General features: G+C 46.5%; 1 protein-coding gene across 1 annotated transcript in view; it reads left to right on the top strand.

Annotated features, from left to right (window-relative positions):
• Positions 1 to 23,072, top strand: part of ANAPC1 (anaphase promoting complex subunit 1) — a 2,053,226-nt gene that overhangs the window by 59,427 nt on the left and 1,970,727 nt on the right. The window contains exon 5 of the mRNA XM_069606837.1: positions 3,432 to 3,514. Coding sequence (XP_069462938.1) covers positions 3,432 to 3,514 — 83 coding nt within the window. The remainder of the gene's footprint in view (positions 1 to 3,431; positions 3,515 to 23,072) is intronic.

Genomic DNA, 23,072 nt, shown 5'->3' on the forward strand with positions numbered 1-23,072 from the left:
AATGTATTTTGCCCATGTATTAATGTGTAAATGAATTGATGATGTTGATGTAGTTAGCAATAGTTTATGAAGGTATTAACCACTAGTTTTATTCTGAAAAAATAATTGTAGTTTTTATTGTGATTAGATGTGTGTGTTTTTGAAGCTTAATAAATAATTGACTTTTGGGAACTAAAGAAAGTACATACAAATGTTTTCCTCTCTGAAATATCCTCTCCTTCTTTGGCATGGTCCCCTGTAGTAATAGTGAACTCTAGCACCCAGTTTTTATCTTGCATGTTGATGACAAATGCAGGTCAGAAGCCGAGCCTTCCACATTACTGTGCTGTCTTCCCATTTAACTAATAAACATGTCAGTCTTAAGGTGAAAATAAGGTGAGGTGGTATTGTTTGGGCTTTCCTTCTCCCTAGGGTGGGGGGGGTCACCCCCTTTGGAATCCTGCTTGCCCTGCCCACTATGGAGGGTGTTGCGTAGCAGGCTCACTTCCCTAGTGTCAAAAGGGGTGGGTCCCTCTTGGGGAGAAGGACAATTTCTTTGGATAAGTCGCCATATACTGTAAGCTTTTGTGCTTAACTAATGCCAAATTATGCTAACACCATTTTAAGTCCTTTCTTAAATCTTACTGTTTCTGGTAAACCTGAAGTTCCCACAGAAATAATGCCATGTTTTTCTTTTTAGCAATTTGTGATTCTTGGAAAGGGAAATTTAATTGTCCATTTTTATGATCTTGTAACTCTAAACCTGTGCACCCAAAACTACCCAAATGATAAAACGCGTAGTTTCAAGTTACACAAATGGAGGTATGTCAGCTAAGCGGATTAGCTCCCATGGTCAACACTAAAGAATACTTTTCCTGTGTTTTTTTTTTAAAACCTTTTTTTATATCCGACTACAAACGTGTAGTCCTGTATCTTCGTAGGCAAAGAAAAAGAACAAGGTTTAAGGCCATCTAGTGGCCATTGCTAAATATTCACTTTTTTCCCTATTCAATTCGTCCACATTGAGATGAACTTTGGGACCTCTTTGAGAAAGAAAAAGGTCTCATTGTAATCATTTAATGTCGACCATATTGATATGACAAGACTGCAGCAATCCTAATAATAATGAAATGCTAAAGTCCATAGTCCATTAATCTTGTCCATACTTTGTCTATTGCTTGTTTTTGCAATATTACTTTGTCATGCGTGCAAAGAATTTTACAATGTATCGGTGAAATAAAAAAATAGACCTATTAAAGTTAAGAGATGTCTAGGTGACCAAAGAATGCTCTCTTTCCACTTAAGGGAATTCTGTAACAAATTAAACCTCTACTGAAATATATCAGATTTTCCTCCCTGTCGATAAACGTCCCTCCCAAAGCCACCATTTCCAGTAGGGTAATAGAATTGCGTATATCAGGGATTTCTTTATTTTATTAATTGAATGTTTTATATAACTGAGTACTTGGCTTTAAAATCATTTAAACACTTTGACAAGAAGGCATTTTACATACATTTCATATTCAATATTATGCAAAACAAGTCGACTTTAGCTGGAACAGGAGAAAAGTAAAAATAATGGCACAAAAAGGAATGTACAATGTACTGATATCAAAAGCCCTGCTATAATTCCTATCGCAAGGGAAGAAAGCCGGGATGGCTTATGATACATTGGTTAAAGGTAAAGTTGGGGGCACAGAACTTCAATATTCGAAACACTATTATGGAGCAGCGCAACTCAAGAGTTCTAGTTGACCACATAAGGGGGGAATGCGGACAAGCAATGGGTAGTCCTGGAGAATGCGTTGTTGGCACCGGTCCCACTGGGGGAATGGCTATAGGTGCTGGGGACTAGGATTCCTAGGAGAGTGCAAGCACACCCGGTTCTGCAGACATTATGAGCAGTTTGGAGAAAACTATGGGACACGAGTTGTGTGACGACCTGACCTTCACCCCTGAGCTGCATCTGGGCACCGTCGATAAGGGATAAGGGATAAGGTACATGAACAGCTAAGATTCCAGCAATGTTATGAAAAGGGGGGCTGGCAAGGGCTGATCAACTATGGAGAGATGGTAAATGTTTTGACTTGGAAAGTCTCCAGACTGCATTAGGAATTGAAGCCATGTCCCTGTTCATGTACTGCCAGATAAAGGGAGTGATGATGGAACTTAGGTGGGGCGGACTGCTGGATAGACTGTTGCCTGTCTTCGAAAAAGTTCTAGACACGCAACTGACACAAGATTTAATATACAAAATGTATGTGGCCCTGATAGCAGTGTGACGTGCAGGGAAGATTCACCAGATGAAACAGTGGGAGAGCGACATGGATAACGAACTTTGAGACGAAAAGTGGAGGTGTAAGTGGGGAGGTGCCTGAAAATCATTGATACAAATTGCATAGCTACAGATTGTTGACTAGGAGGCAATTTGCGCCTCAGAAGGTAGCAAAAGTGTATCCAGAGACCAGATTGTTGGAGCGGATGTGGGGAAAGAGGGACGTATAGGCATATGTGGTGCCCGGAGGTCCAGATGTTTTGGAAGGAAATCTTGGGATGGGTAAAGGGAACGGAGGAAATAGACAGTTCAACCCAATGCTGGTTCTGTTTGAGATGGAAGAGGAGGGTAGTCATTGGAACTCACTTCACACATCTTTTGCTGGCAGGTAGAGCATGCCGAACGATGTACTGGAAGAGGCCTAGAGTACCCAATTTCAGGGAATGGATAGGGAAAGTGAACCTTTTCCAGATGGAATCCATCCTGGCATTATTACAAGAGCAGACGAAAATGTGGGGACAGGACTGGTTAGCATTCCAGGGATGACATTTGTGAGAGATGGAAACTGAAAAGAGGTAGGCTAGAGAGGTATAAAATAAGACCATGTTAAACAAGGGAGGTACTAAGGAACCTGCTTTGATTCTAAGGAGTTGGTGTAAAGTGTGGAAGTTTGTAGGAGTTTGTAGGAGGGTGGGGATGTGGGGGTGGGGAGTTGGATGGGGGGGTTGAGGGCGCTGCATGGTAAGTGGTGTCACCAAGGTTGAGGAGAGGCACTAATGAGCAAAGAAATGGTACCACAGTTGGAGTTGTTGACTGACCAGGTTGTGAGGGGTCATAACAGATACCCAATGTAAACCGTGGTGGCAGATGTATATGCAATATAGTCTGTTAAAATGAAAGTACAATGGAAACCTCTCGGAGGATACTGTCCCAGGTAGAATAAGGGTACCTTGGCAGTAGTTTCCACCTTTTTGGATGTCTTCAAAAGTGAGCCATGTCCCGGGTGAGATCGGAATTGAAGTCGCTGTGTAAAAGTAGTCGGGGCATCATAAGACTATCGGAAATTTGGAGGTGCTCCAAAAAATGAGCCAGAGGGGATGTACTACTTTACAGTTGGGGTCTAGTTTTTGATGTGACTGTTTTTTTTTTAAATAAATTCTGTTTTTCTCTTTTCTAGGTAGGTAGTGTCTGGCCATCCAAGTTTGGCTTGTTGTTCGAGCGCTACAGTTCCTCACACGATGTACCACAGAGTCCGCCGAGGTAGGCAAACATTTCTTAATCTTTCTTACTTTGTGCACTGTTTCTTTTTCAGAGCATAGGTCTCTTTAATCAGATGCAGAATATCTCAAAATCATGGTTCTGTGCTGAATATTTCCCGAGTCTCTTTACATCACCATATTTTATTAAAGGATAGTTCCGGGACTTTTTTTTATTGTCCCTCCGGTTCGGCCATGTGTTTTTAAGCATAACTCGGTAGATCGTAGAAAACTTTCCTATGGACCTTGCCCGACTTTTCGTCCATTAACGCACTCGAAATCAGCCGCCATTTTCTGATAATCCTATCATTTCCCCGCATCGCCCTGGCTCACCTGCTTTTGCGGCACTAAATCAAATCCCCCGCCCCTGAAACAGACTTTATCAAAACATTCATATTCCCCGCCTCTATCCGTGACGTGACTGAGCTGCGTAGGCAAACGCGCCCAGGCGTCTTCTACGCGACTCCACACAGAACCCGGAAATCAACACAGATGAGCTCACACAACACAGCGCGCCACAATTGGGAATATGAAACTGTACTTTTAAATTAAACCGCAAGATTGTAAATTTGGTAAAGTACATTTATTTGACATCAAATGTTTTGAGAATATTCAGCGATTTTCATTTTTATTTGCTCACGTTCCAAAAAGTTCGTTTTGAGGCACGCGATGTTCCTTTGCTGTACACAGGGTCTTAGATCAGCTCACAATACAGCGCCACAATTCGGAATATGAAACTGTGGTTTAAAAGCAAACGGCAAGATTGTACTTTTGGCAAAGTACATTTATTTGACATCAAATGTTTTGAGAATATTCAGCGATTTGCATTTTTCTTTGCTCTCGATCCAAAATAGTTCGTCTTGAGGCAAGCAATGTTCGTGTGCAGTACACAGGGTGTTGGTTTACGATAAAATAAGCTCTTCGGTCGCACTGATAATCGCATGGCTGTTCCAACAACGAGGCACTAGGCCACCACAACGGTCTGTATGTTGCATCTAGCCGTTAGTACCGCGTAAGGGCATACTTGTACTTGGCGATCGTCCCATAAAATGGTCAGGGTGGTAACGTTGTTCACGCGGAGAAGCAACTGGCGGTTATAAAAGCCATCCGCCGGTCTCTGGTACTCGTGACACATACAATAATGAAGGATGTACCTGTTTTAAAAACATAAAAAATTAAATTGGTCTCACCATCAGATCTTAATTAAAATTATTCATTTTATATAATAGGTCGGGAAATTATTTCATAGCTAGGACAGTGCAACTGGGTATTATACGTCAAGGGGGGGCTGTAGGATACTGAGACAGTCCCCCAGTGCAGGGGTTGACAGGGAGGCAGTGCAGGTGGAGAGTGGAAGGGCCCAGGACCGAGGTCGCAGACAGTGGACCAGTTGTAGCAGGGGAGAGGGAGAGAGAAAGCAGAAGCAAAGAGGAAGGTTTTGAGGTGCTTCCGTAAAAGGAGATGAGAAGTGCGCGGTACAAAACAATATGCCACATAGAACGAACAAGTACAACTTAACCCGTCTTTAAAGCTACTGTATAGTAATTAAATTGCGGTATAAACTCATCTAAAGAGTTACTTAAATTATATTTGCATTTTCCATTGTGTCTGTGCGTAGGGCAGCCCCGAAATACCACTCCTTCTATGCCGACGTTATTTCTTCTAATGAACGAACATTAAATGGCTTTCGTTTCTGAAATTATATTCATTATCGTTTCTTACGTTATTGCCCCACTCCCCCAAAAAGAAGTCTTTCGGGATGGTCCCGGCCTGTCTAGGTCAAATAACAATAGAACCTTATACTGAGTCGTGGGCCATTCCGGCACCCGAGCAAAAAATCAAAGCAGCTGACCTTCACTTTGAACGAGCACACATTCCTAGTTAGCTACATTTAGTGTAAGGCCATCTCACAGGACTTGAAATTTACACTCCATCTTTGCATTTTGTCTGCGTGCATTTGCAGCCCCAGAGAACCATAAATACAGAGACATTCTATATTTTTTGAAAAATGATTTATATTACTGTTTGGTTTAATTTAATGCGCAAATGAACAAGGTTAGATAGACACATTGCATGTACATTGAGCAATCACTTTTATTTACACAATACATAGTTACACATATTCAATGGGCCTGCAACATGAGGAGACTCCAGAGCAAAGTCACAGGTGACACCCGGGTGGTTCGCACAACTGCACGGTGAAGGGAGGGGCAACGGTGGAGAGACACATTGCATGTACACTGAGCAATCACTTTTATTTACACATTACATAGATACACATATTCAATGGGCCTGCGACATGAGGAGACTCGAGAGAACAGACAATCAAATTACAATAATTTAAACCGTGATGTGTATTTCTCAATGAGCTCTTCTTTAGGTGGACATGGAACAGAGGCAATGTTGGGTGGCAATGCAGTTGTCCCCTGCACAGGTTCGTTCACAATTCCATGTATGTGCCTATCTAGGACATCAACAATAAGTCTCTCAATAAACTCATATTGCATATCCTCAAACACTGGTTTGATCACCCATTGTTTACTTCTTTTAGTGAAGGCCTTATTGTAGCGAAGCGTCCCTAAAGTTCCGGTCGTCCTACTTTGTTGACGGCCAACATTATGGTTATGTGCCAAGACCGCTAGAAGAGTCCGATTTATCATGCCCACCATGCCAAAATGCAATCGTTTTGGCCTGTACTTTAGGCACATATTGTGGAACACCTCCAAATCTCCTGTGTGGCAGAATTCCGTGAGTCCCCTCAAATCTCTTGTTATAGTTTTATCAAATACAATCTTTTCAATGGCTTTGTGAGTGGGTGATGAAGGAATCAACCACTTCTTCTTCCGTGCCTCCTCTGTGGACAAATGGCCATGTTCACAATTGTGGAAATGTTGGGTTGTGTTCCAGCGGTGAACGTTGCTACAGTGTAGCATTACTGACCGCCATTTTTCCAGTAGAATTTCCAACGACCCTCCACATGTTTTTGAGCTCCACCAAAGATGGTTGCTGATTGACTTGGACCACTGTGAAATACCTTGCATATCTTTTTTTTTACCTGCAGCCGACATTTTTTTGATTGTTTTTGCAAGATGCCAAGCGTCAAATTGGTGATTTATATTTTTGTACTCTTCTCTCATTGTCTTGGCAATTGAAACGTGTCTGTCCGTGGCTATCAGGTCGATCACCATTCCCCGCGATTGTAGTTCTTGCAATGATGCTACAAAGCCAACTTTCTCCATGGCCACTGAGGATGTACTTTGTGACACCTGCACGACCACCCAACTCACAATTTTCTAACTTTCCATGTCCTGAAAGTGGTAGGTGCAGTACTTGGCTGAAAATCCTGGGCTGTCGCACTGTCCATCACCGGCTAGCCTGAACCGTTTGCCCGCGAATGTACTATCAATAGACATTTTTTCCATTCTCCAAGCTTCGCTAATGGCTGGAAATAGATAATCGGTTTGGTATTTGTAGAACTGAGTTTTCGCAATGAAATGGATTCCCTCAAACTGAAAGAAAGACTCTAACTTTTTAAAACTTGAACCACTAAAAAGTGCAGCCGCTGCACAAAGTAGATTGCCTGCTGGCAGTTGCCCCAGCATGGGTTGTGCAGACCATGAGAAAGGATGATATTTTGTACAGGTGGCATGTATTTTAAGGTTAGTGCCTCGAATTGCACGAGTCACATTAATCAATGGCTCCCCACATACTTCCCCACCAACCGAATGCCCACATTTCATCCGAATAATAATATCAATCAAACAACTATCGAATACAATGAATTTGGCCTCTTTCCTTATACTGTCACTCTGCATCCCAGCTGGTTCGGCCTGTAACGTTGAGGACATGTCACTCGCATGAAAGGTAGAATCTCTGATATCGTCTTCCGCTATGTTCAGTGATATTGATGGTGTTTCATTGTCGTCCACTTCATTCTCTTCCATTGCAACATCTGTTCCTTCTCCGGCGATGGGTGAATAAAACAATTTCTTCAACTTTCTCGCGGTCTTAGTTTTTGCGGGTGTGGATTCTGTGAATTGATCTCCGACTGCATCCGAACTACCAGGAGGACATTCACTATCAATGGCTGGATGTGGTATAGCTCCGTTGTCAATCACTTCATATTCTTCCCATTGGCACGATGCATCTCCAGTCTCAAGTCCCTGCCAAAAGGTTTGACAAGCAACATCTCTCGTTCGCTTCACTGTCTGTGTAGATCTAGTTCGTACACCCACTCGCAACTAGAGGACAGATTGGAAAAGGGATGTTCAGTTTAAACACCACTTACAGTATTGAACTATTAACAGTGAAAAACAACATAATATAGTGACCAGGACACTAACCTTCTTTTGCTTTCTTTTCTTTGAAACTTTCTTGCCTCAAACTTCAACATCAGGACGCTGTTGCTCCGACTCATGTGTGCATGTCTCCACTTCCTCTTGCGCTGCAACGACTATATTTTCAAGATAAGCACATCCATCACGCACTGACGCTCCATCGACTCCCTGAAACATAGAACTTTCATTAGTATGTATAATAATATCGAAAACACAAAATGTACTTGGGGACCAATACCCACGTACATCTCAATAGCAAAACACGAATGAACGCTTTGTGTAGAACATTCAAACGACAATTATTCACGCATTGTTGATCTAGTTAGATGGAACTGTCAAGATCCATACCTCGGGCTCCTCATAGACTTCCATTGATGATATTATTGAAGATGATGCTTCAGTAACTCCCTGAAACACAGTAATTGCATTAGTATGGTTTTCTATTTTGTTAAAAAGAACATAAACTTTGTGCAGGCGTCAACGGCTCATCTAAATAGACCTGCACAAATGATCAGTTGTCTAAAATAAATAATGGATATGTAAATATGATTCGATTTGCTCGATCGTTGGAAGTGTCACCACCCAGAGATCTGCATCAACTACTAGGGGTGATGTTCTTGTAGAAGAAGCTCCGTCATCTCCCTGAAACATAGTACTTGCGTTAATAAAGAAGGAAGTATAGCGGCTGTAATCACTTCATATGATTTCGCTTGATCGAACTGTCAGTATCCATACCTCGAAATGCATAAGAACATCAAGGGACGATGTAACTGCGGTGCACACTTCTGCAAGCTGTTGCGCCGACCCGTAACTGCATGCTCCCCCTTCTTCTTGGACTAATGCTCCATCGACTCCCTGAAACATAGGACTTTCATTAGTAATGAACACACTATTGAAAAAAGAAGACACATAGGAGGGCGACGACAGAAGGACATATCAATGGCTAAAAACGAAAGAAACATTGTGTGTAACAATCACGCTACAAGAATGCAAGATCTGATGATCTCCATCGATGGAACTGTCCGGAAACGTACCTCGAGCATCTGAGTGACATCAACGGTTGTCGTCAATACGTTGGACTCCTCAGCATCTCCCTGAAAGACAGTACTTGCATTATTTTGGATAACAATAATTATAACTGAAAACAAAGACTAGAGGACGAGTACAAGGGTGTACCATTAGGTAAAATAATAACACGATAAATTAAAACTATTGATTTACATGCCTAAAACAAGTCAGTGGCAGAATAGCTAAGTAAGATTACCCGATAGGCGCTTGAAGTGGCTGATGACTGCAATAACGACACGGATGGAGAATCTTCCGCCTTCATATTGAGTGGATACATAAATGGGGAAATTATTGTTAGCTAATGCTACACACTACCGCAAGGCCGAGAGATAAATACGTAAACTTGACTCACCAGTGGAGGGATGTGGACGAATAGAGTGGGAATAGCGGTTGGGAGCAATTTTCGCCTCGCTCGCGGTGTGTTCTTCTTTATTAGCAATGATGTGGAGTACATGTCTGAGCTAAAGTGCCTGCTGCAGATGCGGTATCGATCACCCCTCTTGTCCGCAAAGACTTCTAGGACTCTACTTTCAAGCTCAGACTGTGGATATCCGCAATATCGGACCCATTCTCTTATCTGATCTATTGTCTTAGGGAAAACATGCATTATAGTATCTTCAGATTTATTGTGGGTCTTCAAAGGGCAACCGCCAATGGAACAGGCAGGCATTGTGGAAAGTTCTGAAAAGTAAAGATCAACAATTCTCTATGAATACCAATGTGTTAAAAAATTAAATGACACATAAAAGGTTCAATGCAAGGTTCGTTTTGGTTCTTGGAACTATACACGTTATTCACATGCGGATAAGTATTTGAATAACTTTAAAAAAATAGAAAAATAATTTGACTAAACTCAGAACATGTGACTAGTTCCTTGCATGTACTGTCTTGAACGAAAAGAAAACGTGGAGGCAATTTGATGACTACTAGCAAATAGATATAAATTAAAAAAATTGGACGCAAAATGATTATGGTACATGGCCTTACCTTGACGAACAAACAGTTAGATGCAGGGATCAGAGTAGTTTCTTGTCGAACAGGGAGCAGTTCACAGGTTGCAAACTGACGAGTTTCCTCGAAGTGGTAACGGAAGTTCAGAGACCAAGAGCGGATAACCAGCACCTTCACGGGTTGACTAGCAAAGCGCAAAGAAGTTCTCATTAGAAATATGAAGTGGGTTATAAAGAATTCGAAACAGGGGTGTGTTTGTGAATGAATGACGTGTATATGTCGTGGCATTATGCGGTTTGCAGGGGGGCGTTCAGCGTGAGGGGGGATGCTTGGCAGGAGACACGGGGTCTGGAGGTAGACATGGGAACAACAACCCATGCTCTATAGACCCTTTGAAGTGTACATGGTCTTTGGCACCTCTTGGCCTTTATCGCTCCCTGACAGCTCCACTTGCCAGCACAAGTACCCCGGTGCGAACTGCCTTTGATGGGGCGGTGGTCGTGCAGACAAGACTCGTTTGCCGCAGGGCCTCACCAAGGAGAGGCCATCTAACTGCATGTAAGAGGCAGGCTGCAGGATCTAGTACATGGAAGGCAGGGGGGTGAGTTTATAAATACCTCACCCTCCCAGGAGAATATATGGGTGCAGTTCACCCTGGAGACCCTGGTTGCCTAGGCAGTTAGTCAGCAGCAGGCTGGCCTGTGGTGGCAAGGCGGCACGGGCCAGAGGGGGTCATCTCTGTACCCGGTGCCCAAAAGGATGATTTATTATGATCAACCATATTGATTATTTACTTATAACCATGTTTTGTATCAATAAAATCCTACGGCCTTTTATTGCCAACGCTTGAACAAAGTGGTGTGGTGATTTCTTTGCTAACCAGCCTCATTTCACCTTTATTGGGCCTGCCCTCCGAGCCCTGTTGCCAACCAGAGCCCCACCTGTGTACCTGCACACATCCTCTGCGACGATCCGCCATTTTGTCTGAATCTTGTGGCCTGACCTCAAAATGGCGGGCGCAACGCGGCCCGAAAACGAGGCTGCCTTTGGTTGCTAAGCAACCTGACTTCTCTTCAGCCAATCCCCTACACCGGTAGGCGGAAGCCGGCATCGGGAGAAGGCCCAAGGGAAAAGGCCCTGTTCCTCCCCTGTTCGCCCCGGGACGCTACGGACCTGCGGCCACATATGTCCGACCAGCTTCCACTAGCCACTACTATTTGCTCGGACACTGACTACTTCCACCCTTAATGCTCTGCACTGGTACGCCAGACCGTTACGCACCGGGGTCAGAGCAGGAGCTCCCCCACAGCAACCCGCACTGCAGGAGCAACTCAGACACCTTGTCCTTTGACCTTTGTCCTATAAGGTAAGCCTGCGGGCTTTATCTACCCCTTGCACTATCCCCAGACATGCATGCTATTTTCATATGTGCCGCCCGAACTCAATGCATATGTACCTTTGCTAGTCATTCCCTGTTCTGCCCAGTCTATGCCACTAAAAAAAATGTATGCCTACCCCATCTCAAACAAATCAGCCCTCATTCCATAGTGTGCCCATACAAATTTGAATCTAGCCATTTTGATGTGATACCCTGCCATTCGATTCTAGCCTACCCTTAGCGGCCTTGATCTACTGTATTAACTGCCTGCCCCTAGCGGCCCTGCTCAATTGTGTTATTGCCTGCCCCTAGCGGCCTTGATCTACTGCGTTAACTGCCCACCCCGACTAACAGTGTTATTGCCCACCTACCTGTACATCTCTTGTCTACAAATGCAGCCTCTTGGCACACACCCCAAAGCGCCTACACACCTCCCTTCCTCTTTATCCATCTTCTTCACATCCCTATCCCTTCTGACCATCTGCAGCATGCCGCTTGCGCACCCAGACCTGCATGCCCACCCATGCCTTACCCCACCATCTGACCTCCTACACACCACAGCGTCGTCTGCACTCCATTCCACACTCAACTACCACACCAATCCGATCGGACATCACCCACTCCACCTCAGGCTCTGTAGACTTAGAACACGCACCAAACACCTCCTAACTCTCCGCAGCACTCCGCACTCCACACTCCTTAGGAACAACAGACTCAGCTCTCGCACCCATCCATCAGCCGCCCAGACTTACCTCTCTGACCACACTCACTACCCTAGCACCCATCACGCTGCATCTATCACGCCCCAGCCTCACACACCCAAATACGTATCGCCCACCCCCACCCCCAACACCACCAACGTCAACACACACACACACTCCACGACCTGACTTAAGATGCGCTCTCATCAATGCGCGCTCTGTCCATGCCCATGCCATTGAAATCAATGACCTTATCACTACCCACAATCTTGACCTACTTGCCATATCCGAAACCTGGCTCCATGAAGCTTCCAGTCCATCCATCCACCTCGCTCTCCCTCAAAACTATACCATTCTCAGACAGGACCGTAAAAACTCCAAAGGTGGTGGCGGCGTCGCCCTCATCTTTAAAGACACCCTCTCCATAAGAATGTGTGATCAACAATGGGACAACAATGCTGATCTCCTCACTGCTAAACTAGCCCTCTCACCTAACTGCACCATAAACTTCATCACCTACAGACCACCAGGATCACCCTTTGACTACCAAAAGCAACTCCTCCAAAACTTAGGCAACAACCTCAAAAGCACCACCAAAAGCATCCTTCTAGGGGACATTAACCTTGGTTTAGCTGACCCAAAGCAGCCGCAAATTTAGCCAAAGAACTATCAAACATGGGGTTCGAACACAAAATTACTGCCCCCACTCATAACAAAGGCAGATCCATCGACTGGCTAGCTGATCACAACTGCTCATCTGCAATTACCTCCATCTCGGCCCTCCCATGGACGGACCATTACCTCATTCAATTCTCCATTCCTACCACGCCCACTCATAAAACCTTAACTCATGCCCCACCCGCTAAAGTAAGAAGCTCCAAAAAACTCACCGCTTCCAACCTCGCCCCTCTCCTCGATATCCCTGAACTCAAGCCTCCGTTCATCCATGACCCTACCTGTCTAGCCAACATCTATTCCAGCACACTCTCTCAAGCCATCGATCTCATTGCCCCTCTGGAAGAAAAAAAGGGAAAAAATCAATGCACTGCAACTCTTGGTTCACTGAAGAACTATCTGACCTTCGCACCAAGAAACGCAAAGCCCTATCCAGATGGCAAGCAGCGCCCAATCAATCCACGCTTAAAGATTTTAAAGAGATCTCCTTGACCTACAAAAAAGCCATATTCCACGCTAAATCCGAATCCTACAATCGGAGAATTACTAATGCCAGCTCCAAATCAAGAGAAATATTCTCCATATTCAAAGAACTCACCACACCTGCCTCCGGCCCAGATGAAATCATCAAGGATGAAGCCTGGTGCACAGGCATCCAGGATGCCCTCCTCAACAAAGTTAAAACTCTCCAAGACAAAATAGCCTCACAACGCAAAGCTCTCAACACCCCCACCTGCTCGCCCACACCTTCCACCAACAACTCTCTCCCACAAACACCCCTTTTTGCTTTTAGAGAAGTCTCAGAGACGGAAGTCAAGGACCTCCTCAAAAAAATCAAACCTTCCACCTGCAAAGGGGATATCTGCCCACCCTCATTAATCAAAGAGTGCTCAGAATCCCTCACCCCCATCATTACAGCTTTCATCAATGCCTCCTTCGCATCTGGAACTGTACCACAATGCCTAAAAGAAGCCTGGGTCCGCCCGCTCCTGAAAAAACCCTCTCTCGATCCTTCCTCCCCTAACAACTATCGCCCCATCACCACCGTCCCCTTTCTCCTCAAAATCCTAGATAATGCCGCACACAATCAAATCCAACACTACCTGGAAACCAACACCATCCTAGGCAAAAGACAATCAGGCTTCCGCAAAGGCCATGGGACTGAAACTGCCCTTCTAGATTTAAAAAATCAAATTACCAAAATAATGGACACAGGCAAACCTGCTCTCCTCCTTCTGCTCGACCTCTCTGCAGCATTCGACCTGGTCGACCACAGCATTCTCACATCTCACCTCTTCAATGCTGCACACTTCTCTCACAAGGCCACCACTTGGATCACATCCTTCCTTGAAGGTAGGGCCATGAAAGTGTACTCTGACCAGGACAGCGCCCCCCCCACCACTATAAATTGTGGAGTCCCACAAGGGTCCTGCACTGCACCGACCCTTTACAACCTATTCACCAAACCCCTCTTTGACTTACTGGACTCCCTCAACATAGCGTACACAAACTACGCAGATGACACGCAAGTTCTCCTCCCCCACTCCGGAGACTACGACCTAGACTCAGAAGCCCTCCTCAAAATCTACTCGACTATCCAAACTTGGATGGCTATCAATGGTCTCTGCCTAAACGGAGACAAAACCGAAATCATCATCCTAGCCCCCAACGAAATACTAACCAAACTCAGCCCCAACTATTCTCACATGATCATCGACAGTATTAGCATACCTGTCTCCTCTGCCGTCAAGACCTTAGGAGTCTACATTGACGCCGCACTCTCAATGACTAGACAAACCAGCGCCATCGCCTCTGCTTCTGCTCTGACCACCAAACTCATTTACGCCATAAAACCCTACATCACCACGCCTAACTGCATCTCCATAGCCAGAGCTACTATAGGAGCCAGATTGGACTACTGCAACGCCCTCCTGGCAGGCACATCGTCAAAAAACCTAAACAGGCTCCAAATAGTGCAAAACAATGCCCTCCGTGCTGCACTACACTTCCCCAAAACTGACCATATTTCACAGGCCAGAAGACTTGTCCACTGGCTCCCAGTCAAGGAAAGAATCAACTTTAAAATCCTCACTCTCACACACAAGTGCATCAATCACACAGCACCCCCCTACCTATCTGAAACTATAACCAAGAACTCTTCCATCCGTCCCAGAAGAAGCCATCACGCCAACCAACTCCGAGTACCCACTGTAAAAAGAGCCAGAGCCGGCGGCATTGGCTTCCCACACATAGCTCCTAAGCTCTGGAATGCCCTCCCTAACTCACTTAGAGCAGAACCTTCTCTGTATTCCTTTCGCAAATCTCTCAAAACCACTCTATTCAACTAACTTCCATCCTTCCCTCACACACACCAGCTCGCATACTTCTGTTACGAAATGTGTCTGATACGAAATGTGCCTTGTAATGAAAACTGCTTTGTAACCATCTTCCTTCCACGGTAACCATATTATGTATGTCCTCATGTAACAGCGCCACGATGCCCCCGGGCTGATGTGCGCTTTAAATAAATCTGAATGAATAAATAATAAATAAAATAAGTATTTTTGGGGGAGGAGGCAAGGCCGGGATGGAGACACACTAGATTCATTTAAAAAATCAAAACAACCATTGCTAAAATATATGTTGGGTTTTATTTTAGATCTTAATTTCAATTGAACATAAATAATAAACATTACACATTGTAAAGTTCCGGTTGCAGCACATCCAGGGAAAATCTGCGGTATTGTCCACTGTCGCTGGGGAAATGTTGTCTAATGGCAAGTACCGCACAGGCAGGTATTACTCTCCGAACGCGGTGTCCGAGCCTCCCGTGAAGCCACCAAGTGAAGCAACGATAGGCCACCAGCCTGTACCACCTGCGAAAAAGAAAGATGCAAACTGTATTAAAACGACAAAACTTTCTTATCAATGTCGATTCAGGTAAAAAATGTAATTCTGCTTTGAAAAAAATTCTATCTAGAAAATTCACAATATGGAACCAATTTACATGCGTTCGAATGATATGTAGATGTAATTTTATATGTGGGAGACGACCATGAAATAGTAGTGGCATCACTGACATCACAACCAGAGTATACTTACTCGTTACTCGGATTACGCGGACGAACAGTGCCGCGAAGTTCGTGCATAAGCACCATCATCATCCTCAACACGGTCCGTGAGAGGCAGGCTTCCCTGAACTCTGGCAGCTCAGTGATGCATTGCGGACTTGGCTCGCCTTCCGAAATGTAGGCCAAGCACCCGGAATTTTCACGGCAGCAGCAGTTCTCCTCCTCAGTTGGCATTAGCTCGCACCGATTGCACGTGCACCAGGTGGAGACGCCGTCCATGCGACATGGTCCAGGCTCTTCATCCGTTGACTGGTCCTCCCAACTGCCGTCCGAATCCCCATCGTTTTCGCGTGCTTGCCTTTCCAGTAGTTCCTCCTCGGTGTACTCGGGCTCGTACATATACGGCATTATTGTAGCCATTGTGTGGTAAAGAAAGTAAAATAATTTACAGAGATGGTACAGGTGTTCACAAGGCCTAGAAGCGGCGAAGGTAGCTGACCAGAGCACAGAAACGAGTCACAGAATACTCAAAGTAACACAGAGGGAGGAATGGAATCGAAAATCTGCTGCTGTGTGTTTTGAAACAGTGTGTTTATACTTATTGAGGAAAGAGGCGTCCTGCCATTTCCATGGCGACACTTCATTAGCTGAGGCGCAGCGATTGTTGACATGAAACGTGCTTTGGCGTTGGGAAATGGGCGGTACGCGTCTGCTGATGTCAGGCTCAGGGGCGGGGGATTTGATTTAGTGCCGCAAAAGCAGGTGAGCCAGGGCGATGGGGGGAAATGATAGGATTATCAGAAAATGGCGGCTGATTTCGAGTGCGTTAATGGACGAAAAGTCGGGTAATGTCCATAGGAAAGTTTTCTACGATCTACCGATTTATGCTTAAAAACACATGGCCGAACCGTAGGGACAATAAAAAAAAAGTCCCGGAACTATCCTTTAATACAATTTAGTGAAATGAATGGCCTGGTGGTCATCCGCCTCTGGTTGCCTTTATTCAGGTGGTTGTGCAATATGTAGTGACATGTGCTAGCCTGAAACATGCCCTGTTTTAAGATGGTAACCATAAGTGCGACTTGGCATTTAGCGATTCGAAGAGAACTAGCAGCAAAACAATTTAGACATTGGGAAATCTTGTGTCAATTCATGACTGCTCTTACATGGAAAATGCAGACTGAGGAGACCAAAGCGATTGTCCGCAAATAGCAGCAGTAAAACATTTCACCAGAGCTCAGCCTCTCCTTGTGCAAGATTCTCCTAAAAACATTAATCTATGGCTGACATTTAAATATATTGAGTCTTGGGTTTCAATTCCTAATAAATCTGTCTTTTCATAGAGCCCTATTGACTTCATAGATGGCGGTTGCTACTAGCTTATCAAAAGGTGGCTAATTGTAAAAAATTAGGAACGCTAATGTTTTTGCATGTTATATGCATGCAAAGTAATGAAGGCATCCAGAAGTGGTCTAGAAGTGTATTGGATTGTTAAGAAAACTAATTATATTTCTTTTAAAGAAAGTCTTTCGGATTGCCATTGTTTTACCTATTTGCGGATTAATTGGCATGGGAAAGGGAGGTTTCATCGCAGGAGATTGGGTCGAAGCCAAATCAATCGGATTTTTGGGCTGAATTTTGCCCCAAATATATGGGTGGTGGGTACGGGTAATTGTGGGCGGGTGGGCTGGTGGAGGCAGGGAGAAATCCCCCCCTTGCATATATTTGCATCATGAAGGCTTAAAAGGAAAAATAACAATGGATTTGGATCCACCAAATCTCCCCGATGAAATCGTGTAAAACCCTTGGCATTTTGGATTCTTGATGACTTACTAGCCATGTTCTTAGAAAATGTTACTATATAGCCCCCATTCATTTTAAATTTTGGTGGTGTTTGATTTGCATCTACAATGCATGGACAAGCCCACCATCAAAGTTCTAATTCAGAGAGGAATCTGTGACAGTATTTGAAAGAGTTGGACTAGATGTAGTATTGAATCTCGGGTCGGAATTTTAGATGCAACCTAGTGATGCATAGTATTGCAATTTTAATGATAGCTACTGCTATTATGATTTTAGTAAGCATTAGTAGTCGATTGTGCACGTTGTTGTATTTTTGTTGCCTTTCTTTACTCTCCAAATCCCCCATTTTATTGATTTCATTGACAAAAGCTAATAGACCTATTTCATAACTAAAAGCCAATTTGTTCCAGGTTTAAAAAGTAGTCTTTTAATTGGAGCTACCAATGGATTTAACATTAAAAAAAGTTCCTTTTGAGATTTTGGAAGAAGGCTTAGTAGGACTCCCCGACCATTGTGCACAATCAAACCATTAATGTTCTTCGCGCAATTATGATTTGTTGCATGAGATGGGGTGGATGGTGAATAGGGGTTTATGGGAAGTTAAAGAATTTGGACTTTGGGTGATATGAAGGGAGATGGGCAGAGACATCCATTGGTTTTAGATATGGGTCTGGGAAGAGTTTTATTTATTTATTTTTCTCCCTTGCATGGGGTGTGGAGAGATGCAATGGGCGTACTTGGATTTATAGCCTCCCACTACTATTTGCAGGGTAATTAACCACTTGGAACACATGTTGAAAGGCTTGATGTATTTGATAACTTTAGGTAGATGTGAAGCAGACACTGGGTGTGGATCCTTGCTCTGAAGCTGCCTTTAAGGCATTAATAAAGTCTGAACATGGAACCCAAATGTGTTTTAAAATGACTTTCTTTGGCGTGGCCAAGATGGCGGAGGGGTAAAATGGGCGCCTTCAACCCTCTCCATCCTCCGACCCACAACAAGTCCCTGGGGGCACTGATTCTACCTGCTAAGGACCCCTGACTCCTTTCTGACATCAGAGGGGAACTGTGGAGAAAGTGGCTTCATGAAACGGCTGCGCAGCAGCCACAGTGAATTGAGATATTCGGAGAGACACAACCTTGCTGGCAGTGGTGACAAGATGGCGGCCGCCAAGCGATGCTTTGAGACCAGGGAATCGGTGTGGCATGGCTACTGCAGCAGGGGACTAGCAATGACCTGTGAGTAGGGGGTGCCAGCAGAGACCCACGGATGAAGCCCTGAGGGGGTGAGCTGCTGTGCAAGTGGAGTAGCAGTAGCCTGTGGGTGGACATGGGGGTCAGCCTGGGCTTAGGAGTGCGGTCGTGCTGACCATAGTCTGTGAGCGGGGGAATCCTGCACTCGCATGCCCACTGGGGTCCTCGACCATGACCCGCAGCGGGGAGGAGAGGTGAGCACGTGTTGGGAAGCCAGGACATCCCCGCTGGGAAGAACAATGCCGCAGATGATTGTTCTCAGGCATCGCTGCTGCTACAAGGGACTCTGGGGGACCTCCCCAAGTGGTGCCATTGCTGGCATGTGAGCAAAGAGGCCCGTCTCTGAGGTGCTCAGAGTGGAAGGCCTAGCACCCCCCCCCCCCCCCCCCCACTGACTGACAACCCGATATTAGGGGAACACAAAAAGCAATGGCAGCAAATGGGAATGAAGGTGAGCTGCTGCATGTGGTGATGGTGCCTCCAGTGCTAGTGAAAGCTTTGTAGGCCTGGCATCTTTTCCTTGGTCCTGGAGAGTGTCGAGGCTGGTGTCAGGCACATGGGAGCGCTAGGAGACGCGGCTACCTCGCTATAAGTCCCTGGCAGAGGGAGAGGGGCGAAAAACAGCACCCATACCGCCTAAACAGTATTTGGAGGCACAGACTCAGAGGATGCCTACCACGGTGAGCGCTGGACAGGTACAGGAAGGAGGCGACTGGGCTGCACACTCTGACCCATCATGCGATTCCTGTCTGGAGTCATTCTTGATAGTGGAACCCTGTCCTGCATTCTGATCTTCCCTGCCACTGCCACGCCTGACCAACTGCTATTAACCCCTCAGCATGTCGCCATTCAATCCCTTGTAACATTTTTGTTACTTGAGATATCTTGGCCAAATTTAGCCCCTTCCTTTCCCACATGTAGGCGGTCATAACGCCACAGAGAAATCCTAGTCTGCTGTATGGGGGTGAGAGAAAATAACCAAAAAATTAGAACATTGTGGGCTTTTTCAGAAAATTACAATAAAATGATAAGCCTGTGGTTTCTTTCCTTGTAAGAGCTAGGAACAAATGGTTTACTAATTCTTCAGGCTTTCAAGAACAGGTTGAGTGAAAACCAAAAAAACATATTTTGATATGGTTACCAGCCGTTTTGTGAGAGGTAGGCGATTTTGTGCTCCCCCCCCCCCCCCTCCAATAGGACATGCGTGGACGGAATGGAAGAGGGTAGGAAAGCTGAATGGGAAGACAGAAAGGCATACATTTCGGAAAAGTAGACAAAATTCCAAGTTTCGAAAGGGATGATTTGCGCAGGTCAGGCAACCACTACCTAGGGAAAAATTCCATAGTTTGGCAAAAATTCGGGAACATGACAGACAAAAAGAGGCATATGGTGATCATGGTTGGCCCGGTACGACAATGGCTTTTGTGAATTTTGAGACTAGCAATGCCCCGCTACATTCCCCCCCGACTCTTACAGTTAGGAAATCACACATTTTTCATAATGGGCTGTCTCCCATGTGGGTTGACCATCCCCAAGTGCAGCGGCAGTCCCAGGGAGCCTCTGCAGGGTCACCGTCTTTTCCCAGAGGGGAGAAGCTGTAACGCAGGCCAGCCAGAATTCTAGGATGGTTGGGGAATCATGTACCTCGCCTTGGGCACCCGTCTCCCATGTGGGTTGACCATCCCCAAGTGCAACTGCAGTCCCAGGGAGCCCGGGCAGAGTCACCATCCCTTGCCAGAGGTAGATTCTGTAATGCATCCCAGCCAGACCTCCAGGATGGTCGGGGGTGATGTCCCTGGCTTTGGGCACCCGTCCCCCATGTGGGTCGACCCTCCCCAAGCCCAGCCTGGAGCTCTGGCTGGGCTGCGTTACAGCCTTTCCCTCCGGGGAAGAATGGGGACTATGCCGGAACTGCCACTGGACTTTGGGACGGTCGTCCCACATGGGAGACAGCCATCCAAGGCCAGGGACATCACCACCGACAAATCCTGGAGCTCTGGCTCGGCTGCATTACAGAATTTCACTCTGAAGTGATGGGCACCCTGCCGGGGGCTCCCTGGGACAGCCGCTGCACTTGGGGATGGTCGCCCCCTATGGGGGACAGCCCACCAAGGCCAGGGATATCGCCCCCGCCCATCCTGGTGCGCTGGCTGGGCTTTGTTACAGAATTGCCCCCTGGGGAGGTAAGGGGACCCTGCAGGGGCTCCCTGGCGCTGCCGCTGTGTTTGGGGATGGTACACCCACATGGGAAACGGATGCTCAGTCGGGGACATCACCGCCTACCATCCTGGAGTTCTTGCTGGCCTGTATTACAGCTTTTCCCCACCAGGGAGTCACAGCAGTGTGCCAATACCTCCCCGAAGGGAAAAGCTGTAACACAGCCCAGCCAGAACTCCAGGGCGGTTGGAGGTGATGTCCCCAGCCTTGGGCATCCGTCTCCCATGTGTGTCTACCGTCCCCAATCACAGCGGTAGTTCCTGTGAGCCCCGGCAGATTCCCAATCTTTTCCCGGAAGGAGAAGCTGTACCGCAGGCCCGCCAGATCTCCAGAATAGTTGGGGGTTATGAACCCGGTCTTGGGCGGCTGTCTCCCATGTTGGTTGACCATCCCCAAGTACAGAAACAGTTCAACGGAGCCTCAGCAAAGTCCCTGTCCTTTCCCAGAGGGAAAATCTGTAACGCATGTCAGCCAGAACTCCAGGATGGTCGGAGGTGATGCCTCCGGCCATGGGCGCCTTGTCTCCCATGTGGGTCGACCGTCCCCAAGTGCAGTCGCAGTTCCGGTGGGCCCCGGCAGGATCCCCATTACTCCCCAGAAGTGACATCTGTAACGCAGCACAGCCAGAGGTGCATCCTGGCCTTGCGGACGGTCAACCCACATGGGAGATGGCCGCTCCCAGGGAAAAAATGTGTGGCCTGACCCTGCAGTTCTGTCCCATCCCACCAAATCTCTCTCTCTAGAGGGCCCACTCCCGCCCACACCAACAATCCAGTCCCACCCATCCCACTGACAATGGGTCCTAACCGTAGAATAATAAAAAAACCGTACTCGCATAACGTTGGAGCTGCTCGCTTAGAAAAAGCTGTAAAGGAAACAAAAAACATTTGTTACCCATCGTCACCCCAGCAAAAAACAATCATAACTGCTACTCTCCGATCATGGCCCCCCATTCAGGCCATCACTGGCGGTCTACTGACCCTCACCCCCCAGTAAAAACACATTTGCCCCTTCCTAGGGGCAGATTGCAAGATTGCACTAGCAATCCTCCCCCCCCCCGGAAGGGTTACATGAGAGCCCCCTCATCCATTTGGGGTGCGGGCGAGAGGGCCACCCCCCTTTTCATTATGTAAGTCGCTGGTGGTTTAGGGTGCCCCCCCACCCAAATCTACTTATTTTTTTTGCCACTTCTTTAGGGGCAGATGGGCAGCCATCTTCCCCCAGGGGTGCCAATACGTACCACCCCATGCTTGCGGGAAAGGGAGGGGCCTGCACCAAGATTTCTGGTGGCCCTCCCCACCACCCCCCAAAAGGATGGAGGGGCATCTCGTGTAGCCCTCCCTGGGGGCAGGTGGGGGCGGGCTACATGAGGTGCCCCCCCCCCATCCACTTAGGGTGGGGGGAGGGCCACCCCCCTTTCATTGTAGCAAAAATCCTGGTGGTCTAGTGGCCCCCACCCCCTCCCAAATGTAACTTTATTTTAATGATTTATTTTGGCCCGTGGGGGGGGGGGCAATATATGCTGCCCCATGCTTTAGGGGTCGGGGGGAGAGGGCTGCTTACATAGTGAGCAGCCCCCTTTCCCTCTCATGTCACAAACAGATCCCTGGTGGTCTAGTGGCATTGCTGGACGCAGATCAAGCGCTCTGCGCCCAGCAATGCTTACAAAAAGGTGTAGTTGGAAAGGGTAGAGTTCCCCCCTTTCCAACGACACCTCCCTCAATCGGAACGGCACAATAGTGCCGCAGATCGAGGGGGAGAAAGGTGAAGACTCACCTTTCATTTTCACTGCGGCAGCCGAAAATGGCTGCCACAGTGAAAATTACTTTGTGTCATCATGTTGGCGTGCATTACGCACGCCGACGTGACACTGAAGGAAATCCAACCCCCAGGCTGTGAGGAGGAACTTCCCCCTCACATAGCCCAGGGGTTGGATTTCAGTTTTTCACAAAACGAAGTGCCAAAAGGGTCGAGCTATCTTGTCCTTGGCAACACAGAGGTAATGTCAAGGACGAGCTAGCTAGCTCGTCCATGGCACTTCAGGGGTTAAAGATCTGAAGACGTGGGGGAAATGCAGAAAGCAGGCAAGATTAACAAACCACAAGAC

Source organism: Ambystoma mexicanum, chromosome 4p (assembly GCF_040938575.1).
Source record: "Ambystoma mexicanum isolate Mex_15411 chromosome 4p, UKY_AmexF1_1, whole genome shotgun sequence".
Classification (NCBI taxonomy): domain Eukaryota; kingdom Metazoa; phylum Chordata; class Amphibia; order Caudata; family Ambystomatidae; genus Ambystoma; species Ambystoma mexicanum.